At 45.7% G+C, this 27,705-nt stretch overlaps 3 protein-coding genes across 3 annotated transcripts; all 3 read left to right on the plus strand.

Annotated features, from left to right (window-relative positions):
- The first annotated feature begins 4,419 nt into the window (after positions 1-4,419).
- On the plus strand, positions 4,420-11,655 carry ATP6AP1 (ATPase H+ transporting accessory protein 1). The gene is made up of 10 exons (XM_080909545.1): positions 4,420-4,593; positions 4,895-5,021; positions 7,103-7,177; positions 7,427-7,620; positions 8,196-8,236; positions 8,703-8,788; positions 9,131-9,369; positions 10,222-10,269; positions 10,346-10,574; positions 10,779-11,655. The coding sequence occupies exons 1-10, from the start codon at positions 4,451-4,453 to the stop codon at positions 10,986-10,988; spliced, it is 1,392 nt and encodes a 463-aa protein (XP_080765671.1). The 5' UTR covers positions 4,420-4,450; the 3' UTR covers positions 10,989-11,655.
- A 338-nt stretch (positions 11,656-11,993) lies between these two features.
- Positions 11,994-18,724, plus strand: GDI1 (GDP dissociation inhibitor 1). The gene is made up of 12 exons (XM_080909531.1): positions 11,994-12,118; positions 12,219-12,375; positions 13,480-13,587; positions 13,746-13,845; positions 14,006-14,140; positions 14,550-14,748; positions 15,009-15,140; positions 15,943-16,042; positions 16,911-17,082; positions 17,358-17,502; positions 17,601-17,655; positions 17,750-18,724. Exons 2-12 carry the CDS (start codon positions 12,331-12,333, stop codon positions 17,900-17,902), a joined length of 1,344 nt encoding a protein of 447 aa, XP_080765657.1. The 5' UTR covers positions 11,994-12,118; positions 12,219-12,330; the 3' UTR covers positions 17,903-18,724.
- Positions 18,725-19,816: 1,092 nt separating this feature from the next.
- FAM50A (family with sequence similarity 50 member A) lies at positions 19,817-25,914 on the plus strand. Its single transcript, XM_080909836.1, has 13 exons — positions 19,817-20,032; positions 21,221-21,305; positions 21,402-21,501; positions 21,970-22,115; positions 23,410-23,486; positions 23,617-23,683; positions 24,107-24,168; positions 24,333-24,409; positions 24,762-24,816; positions 24,997-25,045; positions 25,134-25,204; positions 25,334-25,444; positions 25,747-25,914. The coding sequence occupies exons 1-13, from the start codon at positions 19,922-19,924 to the stop codon at positions 25,753-25,755; spliced, it is 1,020 nt and encodes a 339-aa protein (XP_080765962.1). The 5' UTR covers positions 19,817-19,921; the 3' UTR covers positions 25,756-25,914.
- The last annotated feature ends 1,791 nt before the right edge of the window (positions 25,915-27,705 follow it).

Below are 27,705 nucleotides of genomic sequence, written 5' to 3' on the forward strand. Positions count from 1 at the left end.
TTTTTATTAAAACTAAAATACTGCCTCCAGTATGCTAGGGCAAACAGTCTACTACTAAGCTACATCATGCCTTCAAATATAGACTAACTATGGAAGCAGAGACTGATCAGAAAAATTCAGTCATTCCCCACTGTGTGGCCAGTTACATATACCAGTTGGAGCTACCTAGCAAGACCTTATCTCAAAACAACAATGGCAACAAAGGACTGGTTGACGTATTATATGCCTAGCATGTGAGAAATCCTGGGTTTGATCTCTGGCATGAAAAAAAAAGACCTTAAGGGACTGGAGAGATGACTCAATGGTTAAGAGCACTGACTGCTCTTTCAGAGGTCCTGAGTTCAATTCCTAGCAACCACATGGTAGTTCACAACCATCTGTAATGGGATCCAATACTGCCTTCTAGTGTGTTTTGAGTCTGAAAACAGCAACAGTGTGCTCACAAACATTATTTTTTTTAAGAACTAAAGGAGAGGTATAGAAGAGATAGTTCAACAGTTTAGAACATTGGCTGCTCTCCCAGAGGAACCAGGTTTGCTTCTCTTCACTTACATGACAACATACAACCATCTGTAACTCCAAGTATGGAAGAAAGATTTAATGCTCTCTTTCGGGCCTTCACCAGCACCAGGCACACATGTGGTATACATGTATGCACATAAAACACACAGAAATGTTAAAAAAAATTTTAGAAAGGGCTGTTTATGTGGTTCAATTAGTAGAGCACTTATGTAGTATGTGTGAGGTCTTGAGTGCCTGGGTTTAAAATATAACCCTAAAAACAAACAGACGGAGCTGGAAAGATGGCTCAGTGGTTAAGAGCACTGACTGTTCTTCCAGAGGTCCTGAGTTCAAATCCCAGTAACCACATGGTGGCTGACAACCTGTAATGGGATTCAATGCCCTCTTCTGGTGTGTCTGAAGACAACAATTGTGTAAGTACTCACAAACATAAATAACTCTTTTTAAAAAAAGGAAAAAACATGTTTTTTTTTAAAAAACCAAATAAAAAAGTAAAAAATAGAAGAAAAAGAGTTGAATGAATAAAGAGGACTTCCCCTAATGTAGGAACTAATATTGGATTTCTAGACAAGGTTTCTCTGTGTAGCTCTTACTGTCCTAGAACTCAATCTGTAGACCAGGCTGCTTTCAAACTCAGAGGTCCTATCTACTTTTGGGTTTTGCTTTGGTTTTTTTGTTTGTTTGTTTGTTTTTTGGACAGGGTTTCTCTGTAACAGCCCTTGCTATCCTGGAATTCACTCTGTAAACCAGGGTAACTTCAAACTCAGAGATATCCACCTGCCTCTACCGAGTACCGACATTAAAGCATACACTACAACCATCTGGATACTCTTTTTTGTATTTATATATCTGTCTATCCATTTATTTAAAGTTTGAGACAAATTCTCACATAGTTCAGGCTGGCCTCGAATTCCTTATGTAGCCAAAGCTGGCTTATTCTCTTGCCTCCAAATTACAGGCAGGTACTGCATGTCTGGATAAATTTATTCTTTTTAACTAAACAGTTCTATAATTACAATTTCATTAAGCAAATATTCAGCCATGCCCAAATATATATTCAAAGATATCCATTTGTAGTTGCAAATTTTCAAGAACTTTTAACTAAACAAGGACATTGCTCAACCACTGCTGCCACACTTACCTGGCAAATACCAGAATGTATTTGACTAGAACAGAGGCTGACATGTATTTCTTTCTAGTTTTTAGATGCTGCCAAATTAAAAAGTCTATCAATCAGAGATGCACAATTTCCCAACATATTTGTTGACAGGAGATATTTATTTATTTATTTATTTATTTATTTATTTATTTAATTAATTATTTATTTATTTAATGTATGTTAGTATACTGTCACTGTCTTCAGCAACACCAGAAGAGGGCATCAGATCCCATTACAGATGGTTGTGAGCCACCATGTGGTTGCTGGGAATTAAACTCAGGACCATTTGGAAGAGCAGTCAGTGAGTGCTTATTAACTGCTGGGCTATCTCTTTAGCCCTTTAGATGACATTTAAAACATTTACTTCTTTACTTAGTCTGTACATATGTGGGGGGGGGGTCCCAGGTGCCAGAGCAAGGGTGTGGAGGTCAGAAGACACAGGAAGGAATCTGTCTTTCCACCATGTAAGTTCCAGTGATTGAACTCAGGTTGTGAGACTTGGGGTATAAGCTCCCTTACCTACTAAGCCACCATGCTAATCTAACAAACATATTTTCCCCCAACAAACACTCTTCTTCCTGTGAGATAAGCCAAGTAAATAGTGCATTAGTTTTCTAGGGTGCTGTAGCAAATTGCCACAAATTAGACAAGGGTGCTGTAGCAAATTGCCACAAATTAGACATTTTAAAACAGAATTCTTTCTGATAATTTTCTAGGCTACAAGCCCCAAATCAGGGTTTTGATGGCGCTAAGTTTGCTCTGAAGGATCTAGGAGAGAATTGGTTCCTGCTCAGAAATCTTTGTTTATCCTTGGCATGTAGCAGCATCACTGCAGTCTTTCTTTATATAGCTTTCGTCCTTGTCTCCCTCTATGTTTTCCTCTTTTGCCTAGCATGGTGGCATGTAGCATTTAGAAGAGGTGGAAACAGGAGGACTAGAAATTCCAAGTTGTTATTGCCTGTTAGTGAGTTTCAGGCCACCCCATGCTACGTGAGCCCATCACAAATAAACAAAAAGTAAGTAAGTAGCATTTCTTTATAATGTCCAGTCTTTGGGTTATGGCTCATTCATCCATATTGTGATGTTAGCCATCAGTATGATTTATAATAATTGATTACATATACAAACATCCTGTTTCCAAATTAAGATGCAAGTACAACTTTGCAGGGGGAGCATGAATTTGGGATGAACACTATTTAAACAATACATAGACCACTGTAAAAAAATCATACATGAGTTAGGGGAGTAGCTCAATTTTCTTACTATAGTTTAAAAATGTTTATTTCATGTGCATTGTTGTTTTGTCCACATGTGTGAAGGTGTCAAATCCTCTGAAACTGGAATTATCAATAGTTTGGAGCTGCCATGTGGGTGCTGGGAATTGAACCTATGTCACTGGAAGATCAGCTGGTGCTCTTAACCCCTGGAGTAGCTCAGTTATATAATTTATGATTGGCACACAGGAGGCTCTAGACTCAATTCCCAGCACAAAAAAAAAAAAAAAAAGCAAAAAGATAAAAAGTTGTACATACCACTACCAAGATACTGTTTTAGAAATTTAGCATATGCGTTTAATCACACACCTATCTTTGTAGCTTGAAATCAGCTCACTTCCTTCTAAATCAGTGTTTTTCAGTGTTGTGATTCTTTAATACGGTTCCTTATATTGTGGTGACCCCAACAATAAAATTATTTTCATTGCTACATTATAACTATATTTTTAATTTTGCTATTTATGATAGATGATATGCAATTCCTGTGAAAGAGATTTGGTTGTAGTTTTCTTCCTTCCTTCCTTCCTTCCTTCCTTCCTTCCTTCTTTCCTTCCTTTGCAATGCTGTGGGAACAAACTTATTTGTAAAGATAATCGACAGACTAATAAAAATGGCACAGAAGCGTAGGCAGGTTTGGTGACTCACTGCTGTAATCCTAGCACTTGAAATATTGAGGTTTACTTAGTGATTTTGTTCATACCACAACCCTATTTCAAAACAAAACCCAGAAAAGTCTCTTAACGCGTTTGTGCTGGCAGCTTCCATTTTCTCACTCTAGCTCTCAGTCCTTCCTCTAAGGCATATCACAAGTAAGAATAATTCTCCCCTTGGAGTTCCCCCTAATTTACAGAGGGATCACCCTTACCAAAGTTGGCAACTGATGCTAAGTAAGAAGAAACAGTGTTCTACTCTGACCTCTGACAGTATTTCCTGTCTTTAGTGGCAAATGACACTGACATTGTTACTTATGTTGTCCTTCAGACCCGGCTGCCAGAAGGGAGGGTCCCCCCCTTTTCTGATGCTGCATCTGTTCTCTTTAGACTCTTAAAGCCATCCTGCCCATTTTAACAACTGGCTGGGGTTCCCCAGATGGTACACTGGGGCCTTTTCTCATTCTAAGGGAGTGCATTTTATCTTCTGTACCAGAGTGAGGGTCTATCTTTAGAGGAAAGAAAAGACTTCAGTATCGTGATTTTAAGCAAAAAGGACAAAAACAGAAAAAAAATATTAGAGCATGGGATGCCTTAGAACCAACCGGCCTGGCTAATACAGGTAGCAGCCGGTAGTGCTCGGTCCCGCCTCCTTTTTCACAAAGAGCGTGCGCGACTGGAAACATGTACAGCCAACCAATGAAAAGGAGTGGTGGTGAGTGCCACCCTCTTGGCCCAATCACAGCTGAGTATGTGAGAAGGCCCTTCCCTGATCGTGGGGGCGGGGCTTGGGCGGAGGTGACGGTCATCTGATCTGCGGCGGCCCAGGCTCTGAAGGCGAGGCTATGATGGCGGCAACGGTGGTATCTCAGATACGGATGGGGACACGGCGGGCTCCGGTCCTGTGGCTTGCTCTATCATTGGTGGCAGTGGCGGCAGCAGTGGCCGCGGAGCAGCAGGTGCCACTGGTACTGTGGTCCAGTGACCGGTGAGCGGGCAGGGCCAGGTCTGGTCGGGCTGGCCGGCTTGGCTAAGTTGAATCGGGCTAGGTCGGGTTTGGGAGTGCCATGCGGTATGCCGCGGTGGATGAGTCTCCCTTGCTGAATTTAAGCACTGTCCTTGGCCAGAGGCTTCAAGGTCCAGTTAGAGACTGTCTGTTATTCAGGGGCTCGCTCCATGACAGCGAGCGTTCAGATCTCTGGGCATCGCACATGAAGCTGGGAGCCCATAGGCTTAGGATCTCAAGCAATGAAATCAGGTCTGACAGTTTCTTTTCTGTCCACTTCCAGGGACTTGTGGGCTCCTGTGGCCGACACACACGAGGGTCATATTACCAGCGATATGCAGCTTTCTAACTACTTAGACCCTGCCCTGGAGCTGGGCCCCCGAAATGTACTGCTGTTCCTGCAGGACAAGGTGAGTCTGCCCTAGCCTAATATGCCTTTGTCCACGGGAAGCAGACCCCACCCCACCCCCCACTGCCTGTTCCATAGGTGAAGCTGTAGTGACCTTGTCCCACCTGTAGGCAGGTGTGGCTAGATTTTTGGAAAAATATATAAGAGAAGCTTCAGTGGGAACAGTAGATCTACAGAGACAGCAGGGACTTGATTTAAGGGAGAAAGGGATTAAAGACCAGATACCTACTTGTACTAATCATTTATTTCTGTCCAGTAGCAGTTTCACAGATTAGAAGACTCATTTTTGGGGCAAGATTAGTGACTTGCCCAAAGTTTGTTAGTGTTTGTGTGTGTGTGTGTGTGTGTGTAGTAATTTTTAATATATACTGTCACAATGGTAATAGGAGTAACTGGAAAATGACCCCTTATTTAGCCTGGTATATACACTCTACAACTGATATCATTATTTTGGTTTAACTGCTAAGGAAAGTAATGTTAAAGAGTAAAATGAATTGTGAATTGCACAACACACTACCACACTACTTCCAGCTTAGGGGTATCAGACCTAACCCCCAATTTTGTGCTGAGCCAGCGTTCTATTTTCCTTTCACTCCAGGTATCTGCACCCTGAGCAGGAGTATGGACTATGAGAAGGTTCTAGTGTAACATAAGATTCTTGTTCAAGAGGATGTCAAGTTTCTGTTTGTCCCTTCTTCATTAGTAGCTGACTCTGTTTCTGACCTCCCTCTGTTGCTGTGTCTGCTGGTAGTAGTAATTGTGCTGGTTGATAGTCTTTCAGAAGGTGGTAAACAACAGGTCAGACCGGAACTCAGTCCTGCCACTTTTCAGTCTTAGGGCTCTTGGAATAATCTTTGTAAACCATACTATTCTATAAGTGCAAAATGAAGTATATCAGGAGTATATCAGGAGTCTGAAAGAAGTAATCTACATAAATCACCTAGCCACAGCCTCTCAATCTTAGGGCATTTCCTTCTTTTGACAGTGGTGGAATGCTTGCTATGTGTTTGGAAGCAGATATTCTTGTGAAGACAAGGATTAAGAGCTAAATTGGCATATGGTATGATACTAGTCTTTTTAGTCTAGAGAAGGGAGCAGGCTGAGGCAACACAATAAGGAAGGACACTGTTTTAGATAACAGTGAGATTAGGCAGGGTCTCTGGAGGTGACGTTGGTAGAAAGGAGTCATATGACTGTTGAGGAGGGGCATTACTGGCCGGAGAATGTGTAAAAAGCCCTGGGCAAAGGAGTGCTCTTAATGAGTTCTGGGGTTGCTTGTGTGACTCGAGCCTAGTATGTGATTGAAAGGTTAGGAAATGATCTGCTAGGTCACATAGAGATGTAGGAAAATCCACAAGGGGAAAGGTTGGTAGAAAGGTAGGAAAGCCTTGTATACATACCACAGAATATAGGAGATGAGGATAGGAATGGAGGCTATGCTTTTGTATACTAAACACAATGAGTTTAGGGAAGCTGGTTAAGATTGCCTCTGGGCCTAACTGGGAAAAGCCAGAGGAAGCTAGCTGGGGGTTGAGGGAAGGGGGAGTAAAACACTGTTAGATTGTAGAGAGAAGGGCATGAGATTGGCATTAATAGGGTCCTGAGAGCTGAGAAGTCTGCTTCCTCCATTGTGTTCCAATATCTTCCTTTCTCCTAACTTCTACCCACAATGTTGGGGTAAGAACTTCTCCCTTTGAAAAGGATCCTGCCCAGACTGTATAGAGGTTCATTTGCTCTGACTTCTACTTCCCTCTCAGGAGGCATGCAGTAAATGTTCTTTGCTGTCCTCTTCCTCTTCTCTAACTTCTCTCTTCCTCCCCAGCTCTTGCTTCCTGACCCTTGTTTTGTATGTTTTCATAAACCAGCTGTCCATAAATCTCCCAACTCTATGACCACCTTCTTTATCTTGTCTTCATGCCCTCAGAGTGCTGGGGAGGAAAGAGTAAGCCTTCCATTCACTCCCACCACAAGTTCTGATGGTTTACTCTTTTGTTAGCCCTGAGAATCCCCCCTCCATGTCCTGACCCTTGGTCTTTGTTCTTTGCCTAACCTCCTAGGACATCTCTTCTGCTTCCCTTTTAGCTAAGCATTGAGGATTTCACAGCATATGGTGGTGTGTTTGGAAATAAACAGGACAGTGCCTTTTCTAACCTGGAGGTAAGGGTCTGCACACAGCCAGAAGGAAAGACAATATATTATATGCTCTCCCAGAGAGACGACCAGAGGCTTTGAGGGTACAGGGCTTGGGATGGGACTGTTAAGGCCTGCAGATGTGGGACATTTACTTTCTGACCAGTTGTGAGATATAATCCCTATGGGGTGTGGCTTTCCAGGTTAGGTTTTTAGGGATTATAAGGTCCACTGATCCCTGACTCACTTTGCCTTCCACATCTTCCCTACTACCAGAATGCCCTGGACTTGGCCCCCTCCTCACTGGTGCTTCCTGCTGTGGACTGGTATGCAATAAGCACTCTGACCACCTACCTACAGGAGAAGCTTGGGGCTAGTCCCTTGCATGTGGATCTAGCTACCCTAAAGGAACTGAAGCTCAATGCCAGCCTTCCATCCCTGCTGCTCATCCGTCTGCCCTACACAGCCAGGTACAGCCTAGGTGGCATGACCTCTAGCCTCTAACCTCCCACCTCAGATAGGGGTAAGATCCTGGGTTCTGTTGGTGGCAGAGTTCAAAGATGATAATAGTCCCCTGTTTACCACCTTGAGATTCTTCCAGAATGTTCCTTGTAGGCCAAGAAGAGACAGAAAGGACTTCCTGTCAGGTTGTGACTTAAGAGTATCCAGCACTGAGTTAGGCCTATTGGGCCTCCAGAATGAGACAGACATTGCTCCTACTTATAGAAAACTTCTTTACCACCAATGCCCACTTTATAGAACTGTGGACATACTTACAAAGAGTAGAAAGAGGAATGGGATTCCAGGCAGGGGTACTGAAGCAAATAGAGGTTCAGAGGTAGGGATAGCTGCTGCTGAACTAAGCCTCTGCATGACTGTCAGAGCAGCAGGTCAAGTCCACAGGCTTAGAAAATGGGGGTAGTGGGAACGGAGATGCTAGAAGGGCTGAGAAAAAAGTAGTGGGAATTTCAGAGAACTGCTCCAGGCAAGCTGTTTGGATTTGAGAGCAGAGCAACCTATGGGCCTCTCACTTTTGTATCCATAGCTCTGGTCTGATGGCGCCCAGGGAGGTCCTCACAGGTAACGGTGAGTGTGTTACTGGAAGATTTATGTCTCCATTTTGCCCTTGCTCCAGGAAAATAGAGCTGGTTTCTCCTTACTGTAAGGATGCCCCTCGTTTTTCAGAGTGGCTGACTGCCTGGCCGTGTTCTTCTGTTACCAGCCCTACCTGACAAAGGTGTCTAAGTGCTTTATGACTCCTTTTGCAAGAGCCCCCAAATCTATTTTTTGCACAAATCTAATGAATCTCTGTATTTAATAAACAAGTAATGTGCAAAAGCAATTAGGAGGGTTTATTTTTGTGGTAAAGGACAATCCATCTGCATGGAAAGGGAGTTGGGTAGAAGGAGAATAGCTGACTTTTAAAGGTCTTCAGTGGAAACTAACAGCACTGAATTCTCATAGTCTAGAAGGTCTCTGAAGCAGATAATGGATAGTATTTCTTTAAGCAAGCTACCTAGTGACTTGGCTCTCTGTTTTCTTGTCACTTCAGATGAGGTCATCGGACAGGTACTGAGCACACTCAAGTCTGAAGATGTTCCTTACACCGCAGCTCTTACTGCAGTCCACCCTTCTAGAGTATGTACTCTTTTAGCAGTGGCCCTGGGGCATTGGGGTGTGAGGCAGTGTGGTGAGTGTGACTGGAGATGGAGAGGTATGTCATAGGCAGGATCTCTCAGGAGCCTCCAGTTTGGAGGATGAATGGACAGAGCATTGCTTCCTCCGTCCATGGTGTCTTTTTTTTTTCCATCTTGCTTATGAGCCACTTAGGCAGTGTGATCATTAGTTTAGGGCTATAGAATATCATGGTTAGGGACTTTTAGATGGTATCCAGGGCACCCAGTGGGGAAGGAATACCAATCAAGTAGATTAGGTTTTGAGTTTAGAGTTCTCAAGAAAGCTTATTGTATGTTTCTGCAGGTGGCACGTGATGTAACCATGGTGGCTGGGGGTCTAGGTCGCCAGCTGCTTCAGACTCAGGTGGCATCACCTGCAATCCATCCTCCTGTGAGTTATAATGACACTGCCCCAAGGATCCTGTTTTGGGCACAAAACTTCTCTGTGGCATACAAAGACGAGTGGAAAGACTTGACCTCCCTCACCTTTGGTGTAGAGAATCTTAACTTGACCGGCTCCTTCTGGAATGACTCCTTTGCTGTGTAAGGGTTGTAGGAAAGGCTATCCTATCATATATGGTCTTCCTGCCATTGTGAGCCCAGGAAAGAACAAGGATGTGGGATTGGATATGTGGGTGTGTGCATGCTTAGGGTGAAGACAGTCCTTGTGTGGTATGTTTACCAAGGAGATGGATATCACAGTATCCCAAGGTTGATGTTGCTGGGAGGTTACTGGATAAGGAGCCTCTTAAGAGTTTGGCTTTCGGGGGCTGGAGAGATGGCTCAGAGGTTAAGAGCAATGACTGCTCTTCCAGAGGTCCTGAGTTCAATTCCCAGCAACCACATGGTGGCTCACAACCATCTGTAATGGGATTTGATGCCTTCTTTTGGTGTGTCTGAAAATAGCAACAATGTATTCATAGACATAAAATAAACAAATAATTCTTTAAAAAAAAGAGTTTGGCTTTCTCACGCTTTTAGGGCTTGGTTGTTAGGTCCTGAGCTATTACTGCCACATAATCCCTTGGGACCCTGCACTTCTTTGAACCCAACCTCTAGGACTGCATGTAGACAAATACCAGCCCAACTGTTAAAACCAGTTCTAGGTTTCCTACCCTTGAAATCTCAGTATGATCCCAAGAAAGAGGCCTAGGGGACTCAGGAGAACCAGAGGAAGGAATACTAAGCTGGAGATGTGAAACCTAATTGCCCTCCAAACTGCTCCTGATTTGGTTATGACTTGAACCTTAGTTTTCCCATATGGTAAATGGCGACACTGTATTGGCAAGTGGCTATAAGGATAGACCTAGAGCAGTTTAAGCTCGAGCCAACCTGATGAGGACCTTCTTAAGGTCCTTCTAGAGCCTGACAGTATTCCTCTGCCTTCTTCCATAGGCTTTCACTGACTTATGAGCCACTCTTTGGTGCAACAGTGACATTCAAGTAAGTTCTGTTTGGCTGGGCTGGTGTATCTTCACTCTATTCTGTTCATCTGACATCTGCAACCCTCACCTCCTAGGTTCATTCTGGCTAGTCGCTTCTACCCAGTATCTGCCCGATACTGGTTTACCATGGAACGACTTGAAATTCACAGCAATGGCTCTGTTGCCCATTTCAATGTTTCCCAAGTCACAGGACCTAGCATCTATTCTTTCCACTGTGAGTACGTCAGCAGTCTGAGCAATAAAGGCAATCTCCTTGTGACCAACGTAGCCTCACTCTGGCAGATGACTCTTCATAACTTCCAGGTATTGAAAGGGTGATGGGCCCCAAGCTGGTGGCAGTAAGGGGAGGGAGGAAGGGCCCAGAGAATCTCAGTATTGTTTGAACATGTAGAGTTCCATTCTTGTGCAGTCTATGAAGGTATAGACTATTCATTGATTCCAGAATTCAGCCCTTACTGTCTGTAGAACCCTTTGGTCCCATCTGATCCATGTCTGTGTGTCTCCTAGATCCAGGCCTTCAATGTGACTGGTGAACAGTTCTCCTATGCTAGTGACTGTGCTGGATTCTTCTCTCCGGGCATCTGGATGGGGCTACTCACCACCCTCTTCATGCTTTTTATATTCACCTATGGTCTGCACATGATACTCAGCCTAAAAACTATGGATCGCTTTGATGACCACAAGGGCCCCACCATCACTTTGACCCAGATTGTGTGACATATACCAGAGAGGGATTAAGGGAGTGTTGGTGTGTAGGTTGTGATATCTTCATTTTGTGACATAGTGGATGGAAAGGTTTGTCCTCTTCCTACTATAGCATGAACCCTACATACACCACCCTCAGCCTGTCTTGCTTCCTCTTTAACCTGGAGAGGGACTTCCCTGGGGTTATCCCCCATCTCTGCCAACAAAGTGTATTCTTCATAGATAAATCGTTTAGGCTTCATCATCAAGAGGGGAAAGGACCTTAATTCTAGGGCCTCCCCTTTCCCCTTTCTCCATATTTATTCTTGGCCCTCTGCTATTATCCCTTGCTGTTTATAGTGCTTTTGTGTAGTAAATGCTCATTCCCCAAGCTTTATGGAGCTTCCAGCAACAGCCATGAACTTGAGGTTCTTTGAATTTGAGAGGTGTGGAAAGGCTACTTAACTTTCCAGCTTAGCCTTTAGATTTTTTTTTGGGGGGGGGTTGATGTGTTAAGAATGAGCTGTACACTGGGGTTTATTTCTGTGTCCTGAGAAAAAAGAAATTACCACAAGGACTGGTGAACAAAGTGTGTCCATTGGGTTTCTAGTTTGTTCCCACGAGGATTGCCTATCAAGAGGCCAGAGGTGTGTGTGCTCTGTTGTTTCCTTCCTAATAAAATAAAGACTTGTTGTCATGTCTTGGGCTCCTGTCACTCATTTCTGCACTGGACAGTAGATTTGTTGACTGAAGGGAAGAAGTGCTTAGATGTAATCATTTCAGGCAAGAGGTGAGAGAAGAAGGGTGGGAGGGTCTTTAGTAAGCAGATACTCTTAACAAGCCAGGGTAGAGGCTTGTTACTTTTCTTGGCCTTGGGAGAGGAGGAATCCTGACAATGGCAGCTCTCTCAGCACTCCTGCCACCTGCAACAACACACTGCAGGCGTCAGAGCCTTGCTGTTTCTCCCAGGGGGCGGTACGGGAGTGCGCGGGGTGGGGCGCGCGGCTCCTGTGCAAGGATCCTTCTCAGGACGCAGCACCTGCTGCCGGCCTGCCCCGCCCCATATTTCTCCGTGCTCCGGAAGAGCGGCGTTAACCCCTGCAGTCGTTCTGGTGCTGGGACCCAGGGGCCAGAAGCTCTCCCAGAAAACAAGCGAGGAAACGGTAGCTTTGGTTGGGCGTGGCGGGGCCAGAGGAGGGGGAGGGACTCATTGACGCTGCGTAGGGATCGGGAGGCGACCGATAGACGCCATCTTTGGTTCAGTGCGGCGGAAGCAGTATCAGTAGCAACAGCAACGGTAGAGGCAGTGGTAACGGCTGCTGTAGTGAAGGAGGAGGGCGAAGAGCAGAGCAGACGCTGGTACTAAGGCCTGACCATGGACGAGGAATACGACGTGATTGTGCTGGGGACAGGTCTTACCGTAAGTACCACCTCAGGCACTCATAGCCCTGCACCATGCCATCCCCCAACCCCAATCCACCCCGCAGTGATTCAGAGTCCGTGTCACCCAACCCATCCTCCCATCATTGCGTTTTTGGCTCCGGCCCTGGAAAACCACATGCCCACCCCACTACCTCACCCAGAATGTCGATGCCAGTTCCCAATTCTTCGTAGAGGGTTCCACTATGGCCTGTATTCCCGTACCCTAGATCTTAACCGTGGACCCCTCATCTTCCCTATCTGTATCACTGAGGTGGAAAACTCACCCCCCCCACGCACACTGGAGCCGTTGTACCCAGCACCCACCTTTCACCTGCACTCATCACCTGCTCAAATCCTTGATTAACATCCCTTTCCATCTTGTGATCACACTAGGGCATGGAGTATGAAGATAGGGGTTTGGGGGCTTGTCAAGGGTGGGCCGTCATCTTGCTTTTCTGCCTTTTGGGAGGGGATAAGAAACCCATGGAATGTTCCAGAAACAGCCGGAGTGGGGGGGGTGTTAGTGACCATGTTCCCTCTATCCCAACCCGGTTTCCCATGGAGACCTTAGACTGAACATATATCATCAGCCTTTGTCCTTAGGTTAGTGACAGTGACTAGTGAGGGTGTTTGTCTCCCCCCTCCCAAATTCGTTTGAACCCCGAGTCTAGAGCAGTGGATACGGCCAGAAGAGAGTCAGGGGCTCCTGCCCTTTAAAGGAGGAGCAGGGTGGGGCCTGGGATTTCAAGGACTTGGCCTTCTCTTCCAGAGGTCCTTTGAATTGGTTCTTCTATAGACTCATTGTCTTGTCTTTTTGGGGGGCTCAGAGCAGGTAGATATTTCTCGTGGCTTGTTGATGCCAGAAGACCTGAAAGCTGCTGGAAGCTCTGCCCCCCAAGTCTCCTTTAATGCTCTAGTAGTTTACTCAGCAGGGTATAAAGGAAACGTCATATGAAGCCATCTTCCCCTCTCCAGTTTTAGGCACTGGAAAGAGGGAGGGCTTTGCATTATGAAATTTGTGGTGGGGATTAGGCGAGGACAAATCAGAGATGCAAGTTGGAGGGTAGATGGGCTATGGATGCAAATGCCACTTCTTCACCAGGAATGCATTCTGTCTGGCATCATGTCTGTGAATGGAAAGAAGGTATTGCACATGGACCGAAACCCCTACTATGGGGGTGAGAGCTCTTCCATCACACCCCTAGAGGAGGTAAGATTCCTTATTCTTAAACCTGGTCTTAGACCCAGACCCCTTGTTAGTCTCCCACATAGATGTAAGGGGGCAAAGTAATTCTCAGGTCCTGGGCAGAAAAGTGGGAAGGGGGGCTGGTCCTTGACATTTCTTTTTCTTTCTTGTCCTGCTTACAGCTATATAAGCGCTTTCAGTTGCTGGAAGGGCCCCCGGAATCAATGGGTCGGGGCAGAGACTGGAATGTTGACTTGATCCCCAAATTCCTCATGGCTAATGGTGAGGGAGATTAAAAAGATGCCGTATATGGTGATTGGGGTGGTGAGTGAGAAGACAGAGATTGGGGCATTCAATCTCCAGAATCTGGTCAGACTACTGAGAGTTTTTTTTTTTTTTTGAAGGAAAACATACCGATGTCCCTTACTCTCTTTGGACACAGGTCAGCTGGTAAAGATGCTACTGTATACAGAAGTGACGCGTTATCTGGACTTCAAGGTGGTAGAGGGCAGCTTTGTGTACAAGGGGGGCAAGATCTACAAAGTACCATCTACTGAGACCGAAGCCTTGGCTTCTAGTGAGTATGAGTCTCCTTAAGCAGAGAATAATGGGGCAAGAGGGGACAGACTATTTTAGGACAGTTAGGCAAAAGGCTCCTCTTTGCCTAAGCCTAATCTTAGTTCCGTGTAGTCCTAGAGGCCCCTTGCTTTATAGTATCTTTATTGTCCATCCAGGCAAATTGCCAGAAAGGAAGTTCATAGAAGAGGATTCTTTATTGTCAAAGGGCCGTCTTGCCCCCTATAACATCCCTAAGTGGAACAGGGAGGACCTCTTCCTACAAATAGGAAAATTGAGACCAAGAAGGGTGGGGCAGTGTTAAATAAATGACAGAGTTCTGGTGGGAGCCAGGGCACCAACTTTCCTGGCTTGCTCTGGTGGAAAGAGGAATTTGATGTCCCAGTAAGTTCTTTATACCTTTCTTTCAGATCTGATGGGAATGTTTGAAAAACGACGCTTTCGAAAATTTTTGGTGTTTGTGGCAAACTTTGATGAGAATGACCCCAAAACCTTTGAGGGTGTTGACCCCCAGACCACCAGCATGCGTGATGTCTACCGGAAGTTTGACCTGGGACAAGATGTCATTGATTTCACTGGCCATGCCTTGGCGCTCTACCGCACTGATGAGTGAGGGGAAAGCTGGCTGGTGATGGGAGCCCCTTGTCTGGCTCACACCTTGCCCTCCCCACACCTGCCTATTGTACCTACTGTCCACCCTGCATGTCTCTTATACTCGGCTCCAGGCTCACCTGTTCCATTTCCATCCCTCTCCATTTGACCCACATCTTTGCCAGGTCACAAAGGGTGGTGGGAAGTCTGGGTAGTGTCTTTGTAGGTGAACAAGGGTACTGCTGTCAAAAGCATCTTCCTTGGCTCTTGTTCCCCAGCTACCTGGATCAGCCATGTCTTGAGACTATTAACCGCATCAAATTGTACAGCGAGTCCCTGGCCCGGTATGGCAAGAGCCCATATTTATACCCACTCTATGGCCTGGGTGAGCTGCCCCAGGGCTTTGCCAGGTGAGGATTTGTCCTTTTTGTCTAGCATTACTGGTAAGACTAAGGCCAAGAATGAAAATTACCTTGAGTGTTTTTGTGGTGTCTCCTACTTTCCCAACTAATTTTCATGTATATTACTCCATCCTTGGGTAATGGCGGTATAGCCCTAGTGCATTAAAATGCAGAGTAGAGGTTAGAGAGGTGGCTCAGCAGATTAGACCACTTGTTTATACCGAGGACCCAGGTTTAATTCCAACACCAACATACATTGTAGTTCACAACCATCCATAACTTCAATTTTAGGTAATCCAAACCTTCATCTGACCTCCACAAGTGCCAGGCATGCACATGGTGTACAGACATATGTGTAAACATACACAAACACACACACACATATATGTATTATTTAAAAAGTAGATGAAATACAAAGTAAAGGACTAGGTCACTAAGAACATAGCTTCCCCCAGCTCTTGGTAGTACCAGGACTAAGTCTAGGACCTTGGAACCTTGAGTCTGGGCTTCTCTAGGGTCTAGCTATTTTACAGAGAGTTCTTTATTTTTAACTCTCTGGAGCCATTCTTTCATGCTACCTTCTATTAACCCTTTGCAGAACAGAATATCATGGATGGAAACACCAGAGAGGAAAGAATATGTCAATATGGGCCCTAAGTTTATGGGAGGGATGCCTGAAACAGTTGAAAAGTTGGAGTTGAACTCTTTCTACCTGTGTAGTTTCTCTACCCCACTGTTGGGATGGGGAGAGTATAGTAGAATTGGTCCCCATTCTCCTGGGAAGACTTACCCATCATTTTTCATACTACAGATTGAGTGCCATCTATGGGGGAACATACATGCTGAACAAACCAGTGGATGACATCATCATGGAGAATGGCAAGGTGGTGGGTGTAAAATCTGAGGGAGAGGTAAGCCTGCCCTGTGCATTTGTATTACCATGGTTTGGATAAGATTTGTTTTTTTTCAGGGCTATGTTCTTAGGGAGCCTTATTACTGGTGAGTTTGCTTCTGCTTATCCCTGAGAACCATATAGCTAGGGACTGGATGGTCAATAAAAGTCTATATAGCTATTTCTGTTGGTGAAAAATATCCTTCAAACTGCCAGGTGTAGTGGCACACAGCTGTATTCCCAGTACTCATGTGGCTTAGGCAGATGGATCTAAATCAATCAAGAACTATTCTTCAGAGGTCACATACTTAGTATTGTTTTGGAAATGGTGTCCTGTATCCCGGGCTGGCCTCAAATAGTGTATATAGCTGAGAATGAACTTTTAGTCCTTGTGCTTCCACCTTCTTGATGCCGAATTACGGTTATGTGTCAAGATACCTGGTTTATACATTGTTGGAAATCTAACCCAGGGCTTTATGCATGATCAAGGCAAGCATTCTACAAACTGAGTTAATAAGCCTACTCTTCACCCCAAACCATCCTTTAGCCTAATGTGGTGGGGCATGAGAATTGAGGTGGCTGATGAAAGAAGATCCTGAGTTTGAGACTATTTTTGAGCCAAGAAGTCTCAAATAAGAACTCCAGCAGCAAAAAAAAAAAAAAAAAAAAAAAAAAAAGTTTTGTGTTCATTGTGTTTCAGCAGTAGGGTCACCTAGCCCTGTTTGTGAAATCTGATCTCTCAGAGCTTCAAGAAAAGGGTTAATACTACATACAGGAGGGACAGTGATGACAGCTCAGAGCTGCCTGGCTTTACTTTTGGCTCAGCTTAACACTACCTAGGACAAAGGGTCATCTAACATGTGCAAAATCTTCTGGTACCTTCACAGGTGGCCCGCTGCAAGCAGCTGATCTGTGACCCCAGTTACATCCCAGACCGTGTTCGAAAGGCTGGCCAGGTTATTCGCATCATCTGTATCCTCAGCCACCCCATCAAGAATACCAATGATGCCAATTCCTGCCAAATTATCATCCCTCAGAACCAGGTCAACAGGAAGTCAGGTAAGCCAGGCTGTAAGGGACTCCCTTCTGTTGTTATGCCTCTCTTCTCACAAGAAAGCTTGGGGATTCTTGTGCATTTTTGTTACAGAATATACCTGGGGATTAGATGGCCTGGGCACTTACCTTCTTCATGAGAATGACAATTGGGATGCTATTAACATGTTAGGTTGGGGGCAGGGGTGTGTGGGCCAGATTCCTGTCTAGCCCCTAGGAACTACCTTTTTGTGTAGCCATTTCCTCTGGTACATGTTAACCAATTGACTTCCTGTGGTCAGACATCTATGTGTGCATGATCTCCTATGCACATAACGTGGCCGCACAGGGCAAATACATCGCCATTGCCAGCACCACCGTAGAGACTGCAGAACCAGAAAAGGAAGTTGAGCCTGCATTGGAGCTGTTGGAACCCATTGACCAGAAGTGAGGGGCTGAGCCGAACTTGATGGGGAAGCTGGGGACTAGGAATGGGCAAGGCCCATTATGAAACTTTTCTCTCTTTTCTTCTATTTGCCCCTTAGGTTTGTGGCTATCAGTGATTTATATGAGCCCATTGATGATGGTTCAGAGAGTCAGGTAAAAAGGCTGTCCCAGTCAGCCCTGGTTCTTGCTGTCTACCCAAGATCCTCTGCCTGATTTCCGTGAGGTCTGGGGTTCTGCCTATTTACAGGTGTTCTGTTCCTGCTCCTATGATGCTACCACACACTTTGAGACAACCTGCAATGACATCAAAGATATCTACAAACGCATGGCTGGTTCGGCCTTTGATTTTGAGAACATGAAGCGCAAACAGAATGATGTCTTTGGAGAAGCTGATCAGTGATTTCTGACTCCCCTCCTCCAGCCCCTGTTCCCCTCTCCCTAAATTGTGTGTCCTTCTCTAGGACAGGGGAGATGGTATGGCTGGGTATCCCTGTTTCCAGCATCTTCTTCCCCCACCACATTCCAGTCACCCACCTTATTGATTTGATTCACTGACCATATCCTTAACCTTAGCAATGGTTTGGGAGATGGGAGTTGGATAGCATCCTCTTTCTTGGTCTGTCTTTGTTCTAGGGAAAGAGGAGTGTACATGTATATGTGTGTGTGTGTGTGTGTGTGTGTGTGTGTGTGTACACGTGTGTACATGCACGACCCAATTTTGCTGTTTGTGAAGGAGTGGAGGAAAAGCTGACTCTACCCCCACTGCTCTTAGTCCCATATGTAGTGGCCTTTGGAGATACCCATCTCCTCCCCCAACTCTTATGTGTTGGAGAGAAGAGACCCTCCCAGCACAAAATTGCATTCCTCCTCCTCATAATTTATTCTAATTTATTAACTTTGGAGTACCTGTCTGAGCCCTCAGCCTTTCTGTGTAGCCTAGGCCACTCTCAGCATTGGCAAAGCCTGGCATGGGAGAAGGTTTAGTTGTAACTTCCCCCTCTGAAGGTTGATCTCTTTTGAATTTCTTTTGTGTTGTGTTCACGGAGAAAAAGTAATGTGAGCAAAGCAGAAGGAGGTAGGAAAGTGGATCCAGACCCCAGTGTGCCCTGCCCCATGCCTTTTCCTTTAGTGGTGGGAAACCCTTACCTTGCAAAGTGAATGTGTCCCCTTCCCAACCTCTAGTATATTTCACAGAAAACAAAAACCTCCCAATAAAACTATTGAAACCTAAGTCTGGATCTTTAGGTACTTTGCTTACAGGTTGGGTTGTTTTGCAGGACTGGGGCAATTTAGCTTAGCTTCTGGAGTTAGAATTGTATCTTCAAAGATCAAGGCAGGTTGAAGTAGGTCAGCTGGTGTTGGATAGATCATCGTTTACTAGTGGTTTTCTAAATCAGAAGGCAGTTAGATGTGGAGGTTTTGGGTTCAAGGCCATACTGATCTCTCAGGCAGAATAGCACAGGTGAGATGGCTCAATGGGTAAAGGCACTTTCCAGGTAATCTTGAGTTTGATCTTTGGAGCCCAAGTAAAGGTGAAAGGAGAAAACTGACTTCACAATATGACCTCTGCACATCAGTGACTTGTGCACACACAAACACATGTAAACACATTTAAACTTTTATTTGTATGGCTGTTTTGCCTAGATGGATGTGCACAACTTGCATATCTGCTGCCTGCAGAGGCCAGTATCTCCAGGAACTGGAGTTACAGTCAGTTGTGAGTTATTTGGGTGCTGGGGATCGATCCTGGGTCCTCTGGAAGAAAATCCAGTACTCATCATTGCCTGAGCCATCTCTTGCCTCACACAAATTTTTAAGAGGAGCGGGTATCAGGAGTCTCAGTCCTGGGGAAGCAAAGGGACCCGGACCTAGCCTTGGATGATAGTAAAAAAATCCAGGCAGCCAAATAGTATCAGTGTGTGACCGAGCTGGGGGCCGGGGGAGGGGGCAACTTCCGCGGGAAAGGGCACACCAGACTGGAAAACATGGCTCAAAGAGTTCCATCAGCCAAGTCAGGGGAGTGGCAATTCAGCTTTGGGACCAACAGTAGGAAGTTAGAATTGAAAGTACAGCTTAAGATAGCATTTTTTGAGGGTGTGCCGGAAGCTAGAGGACCCAGCTCCATGTCACAAAAAGCCAGTAAGAAGGACTGGTAATTTCGCATTACTCGTGTGAGATGAACTCGGCTTCCTGTTGGGCGTGGCGAGGTGCGATCACGTGTCAGAGCGGCGGGCGTAGGGCAGGGCCGGCGTCTGCACGTTCCCTGATGGCTGACGTCACGCATCAGCTGACTAAATTGCCGCCGCCAGTGCCATCGCCGTCGCTGCCAGTACTTGAAGCAAAAGTCAGCGTTGCCGCTGTTGTTGCTGCCGCCGCCTCCACTGAAACCACTGCCTCCGCCAAAACCGCCGCCGCCACCATGGCTCAGTACAAGGGCGCTGCAAGTGAGGCGGGACGTGCCATGCACCTAATGAAGAAGAGGGAGAAGCAGCGTGAGCAAATGGAGCAGATGAAGCAGAGGATTGCAGAGGTGTGGGCCAGGCCGGGGCACCTCAGAGCTTGCGCACCGCGCGGGCCCCCTGGCGGTCTCCTGCCACTGATCTCTGGGAGACCTCAACGGTGGGCTAGGAGTGCCCGGAGGGCGGGCCCTGCTTGGTGGCGAGACTTGCTGTGCATCTCTGGTAACAAACAGAAGTCAGCCGAGACAGTCTGATCTGTAAAATGGGCTCAGTGTTGGTCCATGTCAGAGATTGGGAGCCAGTCAGTGATTCTTGGTGACACTGATGTTGGGTGAGATTCCCTGGCACTCCTGAGTACAGAGCTTTGTAGTTCATTTTCCTAGCCTTCTAATGCCTATTGGGAAGACCTCACTTCCTGTGGAGAGGCACAGGGGTATGCTACTGAGTCTTTCCCCTAGGGCTTCTTCAGTGAGTGGTCACGGGATTCAGGGACATGGTACCAAGCTGACCTTAGCTTGATCCTTTGGACAAAACTCCGGAGAAGAGCGGGATCTTAGCTCTTCAGTGAGAGCAGGCCCTATCTGGAGAAGTGAGAAGCCAAATAAATCCCCAAACCAGTCTTCAGGTGGAGGTATTATCAACCTTCAGCTATGCTTGTACAGACATCTAGTCCTCTAGCTGTGACTTCATTGCCTCAGTGGCAGCTGGAAGTATATACTTCTGCTGGCTACTTATTTGGAGGTCCCTTCAGAGTGACCTACAGGGTACTTTATTAATATGGGGCAGGGCTGAAGGACAATAGCCTTCCAGAAAGCTCCTGACAGCATCCTGGGCCAAAAAGGAGAATTCAGGGGCTGGATATTTTGATCCCTCTTTTTTTGTTGTTTATCTCTTCCTGAAATTCCATGGCTTGGGTTTCAGGAGCCTCAGCTTAAAGACTGGGTAGGAAAAAGGCCAAAGGTGAGTAGGGTGGTAGCTACAGGCTACTGAAGGGGTGCCAGTCCCCAGCTGGAGACCTGAAGAGGGAGCCAGAGCAGTTCAGGGATGCCAAGAAAAGGAACTCCTTTGGTACCTTTAGCCCTCACAGCTTCATGGACCCTTCCACCCAGAAAGGGAAGGGAGAGTGTCTTTCTTTTCTAAGATCATATCATAGCATGTCAAGGCACAAATCGAGGACTAGGATCTAGGACCTACAGCCACTCTGTCACTTCCATAGTGGAGTGGTAGATGGCCCTCACTGATATGTCCCTTCTCTGCAGGAGAACATAATGAAATCTAACATTGACAAGAAGTTCTCTGCACACTATGATGCTGTGGAAGCAGAGCTCAAGTCCAGTACTGTGGGTGAGCAGGACACATGTACCACCTTCCAGACACAGGGTTCACTCCTTGGCTGGCCCTGGGTGACTAGCCTTTTCTCCATGTTTTCTTGCTTCACAGGCCTTGTGACCCTGAATGACATGAAGGCCAAACAGGAAGCACTGGTGAAGGAGCGAGAAAAGCAGCTGGCAAAAAAGGAACAGTCAAAGGAGTTACAGCTGTGGGTTCCCCATCCTCAACAGCTCTCCCCTTACAGTGCAGCTTAGCGCTTGGGAACTCCTGGGGGTGGGTCAGGCTGTTCCCATTCCCATTCTACAGGGAGAACCCATTTCCTGCTTTGGGAGCAGTTGTGGTATCTATTGAGTTCCACACTGGTTCTCGCTTTCCAGGTTTATCTTTCTTTCTGTTCCTCTGTAAAGGTGGTGAGTCCTTTCTGAGCCCTTTCTTTTTACTGGGTGCCTGAATAGCCTGCATTGTCCCCATTCCTTTCTGTCCCATGCTTGATGTGTCATAACCAGAGTCCTGCCCTTGAGCTTGAAGTAACTAGGGCAAATAGAATCCCTCTGGGGTGCTGGGGAGATCCAGCCTATGCTGAGTTGACCCCATGCTAGGCACACAGTGGCTCTGGGTCAGGGAAGGGGCCTCAGGGCAGGAACATGGGGCATGATGGCCACCCATGCCTTGGTAGGAAGCTAGAGAAGCTTCGAGAGAAGGAGCGCAAGAAGGAGGCCAAGCGGAAGATCTCTAGCCTGTCCTTCACTTTGGAGGAAGAAGAGGAGGGAGGTGAAGAGGAGGAAGAGATGGCCATGTATGAGGAAGAACTGGAGAGGGAAGGTGAGGCCACTGCCCACCAGAGCTCTGCTCTGGCATTTGGACTGACATTTGGGCCAGCAAAGGAAGAGGCACACTCATGTTTTTAGCCTTAGTCACCAGGAGACTGAATCAGAGCTAGGCTTTGTACAGGAGCCACTAGTGTGAGACGTTATCAGAGTATTACTAGTGCCTGGTCTAAAAGGATCAAAAAGCTGTTCTTTGGAGCACATAGGATAAACTGAGGAGGGGAGAATGTAATCTGGACTAGCCTTGCTTGCTGAAATTTCCTGAAATAATGGAAATGTTTGTGAAAACATTGTCAAGTATGGCAACTACTTACCACAAGCAGCCACTGAGCAATGATTAATTGTGATTGGTGAATTTGATCTACACCTGCTGAAGTTCTGTGTCTCCAAAGTACAGCCCTATGTATGCACATCTGTTTTGTTCCTCACCAGGCCACAGGGTCAGTATGGGCTCAGAACACTCAGATTGCTGCTTTCCCTACAGCACAGGGGGAATTGTTATACCACTCCCTTCCACTGTAATTTTAGCAGTACATTTAACCCAGCAGTATCTGGAATAATACCTTGTTTAGCTAGATACATATTCAGTAGTGCTCAGGGATATATGTAGCAAGTAGTGTTTTGTTTTGTTTTCATTTATTTTGAGACAGGGTCTCATGTAGCTCAAGCTTGCCTTGGTAGTTATCCTGCCTCCACTTTTAGGAACTGTTCTATATCGCACAGACTAGTTAACTGGAGCTTTTGAAAAGTGTAACCTAGTATGTTTTCCCCTTCCATCTGGAGATTTAATTTTGGGGTCTTAGTAAGGACCTGGGCACCCATGGCCCTGGCATTTTTTATTGTTGATGCTTATTATTTATCTAGGTTTTTAGTTTTGTTTTTTGTTTGTTTTCTTTTTAAGAAAGGGTTTCTCTGTGGTTATGGTATGTCTGGTACTCACTGTGTATACCAAGTTGGCCTTAAATTTAAATCCACCAGGCTCTATTATTCAAAGTGCTGGGATTAATGGTATGTGCCACTATGGCTGTACAAGTCAGTACTTCTTAAGCTCCAAGAGCCTGAGAGACTTTATAAAGGTTCATGAGATCAAAATTATTTTCAGGTCACATGTGGTGGTACAATGATCTTAGGACTTGAGAGGCAGAGGCAGGCAAATCTCTCTTTGAGCCCACCCTGTTCTACATAGAGAGTTCCAGGACAGCCATGGCTACATAAATGTGATTGTCTAAAAACAAACCTAAAGAATCATTTTCTGAAAAATAAGATGTTCTTTGTCTTGTTTACTTTAGAGATCACCACAAAGAAAAAGAAATTGGGGAAGAACCCTGATGTAGATACAAGCTTCTTGCCTGACCGAGACCGGGAGGTAAAGACTGCCTGGCTATGGTACAGACTTTGGTGTTGATCATGAACTTGTTGGAAACTCTGGCTCAGGAATAGGTTAATGCTGCACCTAGAACAGCTCTGAATCTCATCTTTTGTCCATTTTGTCTCAGGAGGAGGAGAATCGGCTTCGAGAAGAACTGCGGCAGGAGTGGGAAGCCAAGCAGGAAAAAATCAAGAGTGAGTGCTATAGCTACATATGGTTGCTTGGCCTGTCACCCAGCACTCAGGAGAAGTTCAATGTCATTTTTAGCTACATGGCTAGTTTGAAGCTAACCTTGGCTACATGAATCCCAAATGTGTGGTCCATTGTTGGGGCAGTGAGAGAACAGGGCTAAGGCTCAAAAAGTTTTCTTGCAAATACCCAAGGTAATACCTATACATAGGTAAATATTTATGTATCCCAAGGAAACTCTAAGCTCAGGTCTGGAGACCAAGAGGCAACTCATTTTTTTTTATATTTTTGAGACAGGGTATAGCTGTGGCTGTCCTATAACTCACTCTGTCGACTAGGTTGGCCTTGAATTTAGAGATCTGCCTGCCTCTGCTTCCAGAGTGTTGAGATTAAAGGCTTGAACTGATTAAGGGAACTCTTCTTTGTAGGTGAAGAGATTGAAATCACCTTTAGTTACTGGGATGGCTCTGGGCACCGGCGCACAGTTAAGGTAGGCAGTAGAAGACCTCCCTTGGCTTGAATTCAATAGAAAGTAACTGACAGTCTTGATGGTGGGAAACCTCTGGGGGTAGCAGGGTGGGTCTCTGCTTTCTTGGGAGCATTTTTTAGGCTGTTGTTTCTCCTTCTCAACTTGAAGTATACCTACTTCTACAGATGAAGAAGGGCAACACGATGCAGCAGTTCCTGCAAAAAGCACTAGAGATCTTGCGGAAAGACTTCAGTGAGCTCAGGTGAGCACAGCATGCAATATGTGTGAAAAGCCTGTCTTCTCAGCCAGGGTATCAAACAACCCTGCCAACTGCTCCACAGCTGGAAAGATGTAATGCTGGGCAATGTATTCCTCAAAGAGGAGAGCTGTGCTCTTTTTTCTTATCTTCCTGTTGTAGAGAGCTTAGGTGAGAGAACCCTGCCTTGATGCAATGGTCCAGAAGTACAGGACACTGGGACTCCCATCCCAGGTTCCTTTAACTATACAGCTTCCCTTAAAATTTAAGGCTTAAAGCATTGTGGCCACCACTTCCTGTCCCCTTCTGCCAACTCTGATGACTCCCAGTTGCTCATCCTCTCCTATTTCTCCCTTAGGTCAGCAGGGGTGGAACAGCTCATGTACATCAAGGAGGATTTAATCATACCCCATGTGAGTCCCTTCAACCCTGGGTCATACACTCTGTGGTTTCATAGGAGAGTCACCATACTGCTGTGCACTCTTCCAGGGCTGGTGGATGCAATGGTACCTACAGGTAGGGGTATAGGGAGAAATGGGTGATAGAATCCCAGATGGATTACCAACCTGGTCTTTCTCATTCTCTGTTCCTAGCATCACAGCTTTTATGACTTCATTGTTACCAAGGCACGAGGAAAAAGTGGTGAGTGATTCTAGCTTAGTTCACCCTATAACTTGCTCCAACATATTGGGAGTAGCATGGCCTTGAGCTTACTGCTTCTCTCCTACAGGACCACTCTTCAACTTCGATGTTCATGATGATGTACGACTGCTCAGTGATGCCACTGTAGAGAAGGATGAGGTATGATAGTGCCATGGAACTGGGCAGACAAAGGTGCTCTGAACCTGTCAGGGGTGATAACATTAGGGAGAAGTCACAGGAAGGCAAGGTCAGGTAAGATGGCCCTGAATCACAACCTTCATTCCTCAGTCACATGCAGGCAAAGTGGTGCTCAGGAGCTGGTATGAGAAGAACAAGCACATTTTTCCCGCCAGTCGCTGGGAGCCCTATGACCCAGAGAAGAAATGGGACAAATACACGGTAAGGAAGGCAGGCAGGAAGGTTAGGTCCTGGGAAAACACTTCTTAGTGGTCCAGCAATCATCCTGTTAGGAAACTAGAGATAACTAATATTACATGGTAGCGCATACCTGTAATCCTACCACTAGGAAGGCTGGGGCAAGAAGAGCACAAGTTCTAGCCACTGAAGCTACATAACAAGACTCCTGTGATACACATACTCACACAGAGGGTAGGGAGTAGAGTGATACACTAGCCTACCCTGCTTATTTTATTTCTTGGGTTTCATTCCTTGTCCCATGTTTCCCCTTTTCCTTGAACCAGATCCGGTGAGCATCCAAAAGTGGGCATGACCTTGGCTCTCCCCAGCGTGCCCCTGTGTCTCCAGGGCTCCAGGTGACCATGCCAGAGCATTCTGGGAGGATGGTAGTTGCTATTCCCTGACCTGATGTTATCATTACTGCTTTTTCCTTTTACAATAAAAAAGTCCACATATTAGAGCTGGAGTGCCTGCATTATAAGAACCTGTGCTTTATTTTATAGCATATTTATGTTGGAGGGAGGCATGTGAAGACCAGAAGGCAACGCTGGTTGTCATTCTGTTGTCTAACTTTTTTGTTATTTGATACAAGATCTTTCACTGGCCTGGAACTTTTCAAGTACATTAGGCTGGCAGGTTGGTGAGCCCCATGGAGCACTTGTCTCTCCACTTCTTCAGTATTGAAATTATACATGTATACCATCAATGTTGGGCTTTTAAAAAAATATGGATTCTGGGGCTGAGAAGATGGCTCAGTGGTTAAGAACACTGACTATTCTTCCAGAGGTCCTAAGTCTCAGAAACCACATGGTGGCTCACAACCATCTATAATAGGATCTGATGCCCTCTTCTGGTGTGTCTGAAGACAGCAAGTGTTCTCACATAATATAAAAATAATAAAAATATGGATTCTGGGGATTAAACTCATAATCTCATGTTTGCAAGGCAAACTTTCATCTGAGCTATCTTCTCAGTTGCAAAACATTTTTGAAATAATAGTTATAGAATATTTTGGTCATTTTACCAGGTGTGTGGTGCACACCTCTATAATCCTAGTACTTGGGAGGTAGAAGCAGGAAGATCATGAGTTTGAGATTAGCCTGGGTTGTACCTCAAGTTCCATGCCAGCCTGAGCTATGGAGTAAGATCCTCTGTCAACCTCTTCCACAGACCACACCAATGTATTTTTTATTTTATTTTAATTTTGAGACAGGTTCTCTCGACATAGCCATAGCTGTCCTAGAACTTACTCTGTGAATCAGGTTGGCCTCAAACTCAGACTACCCTTTGCCTTCCATATGCTGAAATTAAAGGCATGCACCACCACAGCCTAGCTAGGCTGTTCTTTAATATGAGGACAAATCATCAGGCTTGAACAAGGCTCTGGAATGAAAAGGGTATACTTATTTAAGCTTCCTTTCAGGTCCTTGTGTCCTCTTGTGTTTCCTAGATGCCTTTTCCATTGGGTATTGCTCGGCTAAGCAACCTCTCCCAGCTTCTCTCTCCAGTCCAAACACTCATGGCTGCTATGAGGCCTTGAAGTCACTGTTCACTTGCCACATCCATGTCTACCTTGCTCAGTCTGCATGGTCAGTGTTAAAGCTTCAAGGGGCAGAATCCAACTAGGGGTGGGTAGAATGCCTCAGTCTCTAGTACCAGTGGTCCTGACATCTCAATGACCAGTTCTCACTGGGTAAGCTAAGACAGGCTGGCCTGCTTGGAAAGTATGGAAAGTCAGCTGAGATTCCCTTCCTTGTTTGAGGCCAGAAACCTTGTTTCTCTGCTGAATATCTAATGGTACGATGTAGTGATCTTTGCTATGATTTGAGGAGACCTGGCTGCTAGCTAGGAGCTCTTATGTCCTTGACTCTGTACCTGTGGTACTTGGAAGAGGGCAGAGGGTAGAGTAGGTCAAGGGTACCTTTGGGGGAAAACTGAAGTAGGTAGCTAGGCCTTATCTAATACTCCAGATATATGCTGGTGGGAGCCCTGGATGGGAATTTTCTAGTCCTCTGTGCCAACTCCAAACTGTCTTTTGAGAAACTGTGAGAAAAGAAGGCACTGTGGAGAAAGTCTCCTCTCTGCTATCTCATCCAAAGAAAATCCTTGAAATTCAATCCTGAGTCTTAGTGGGGAAGAAGGATCTACTTCCTGGAAACAACCTTAAGCCTGGGAAGGCCTTAGGGTCAAGACAAAGGATGAAGGTCTGTAAGCAAAAAAAGAGGCCACTTTTGAACTGGAGA

This window comes from Micromys minutus (genome assembly GCF_963924665.1).
Source record: "Micromys minutus genome assembly, chromosome: X".
Classification (NCBI taxonomy): Eukaryota; Metazoa; Chordata; class Mammalia; order Rodentia; family Muridae; genus Micromys; species Micromys minutus.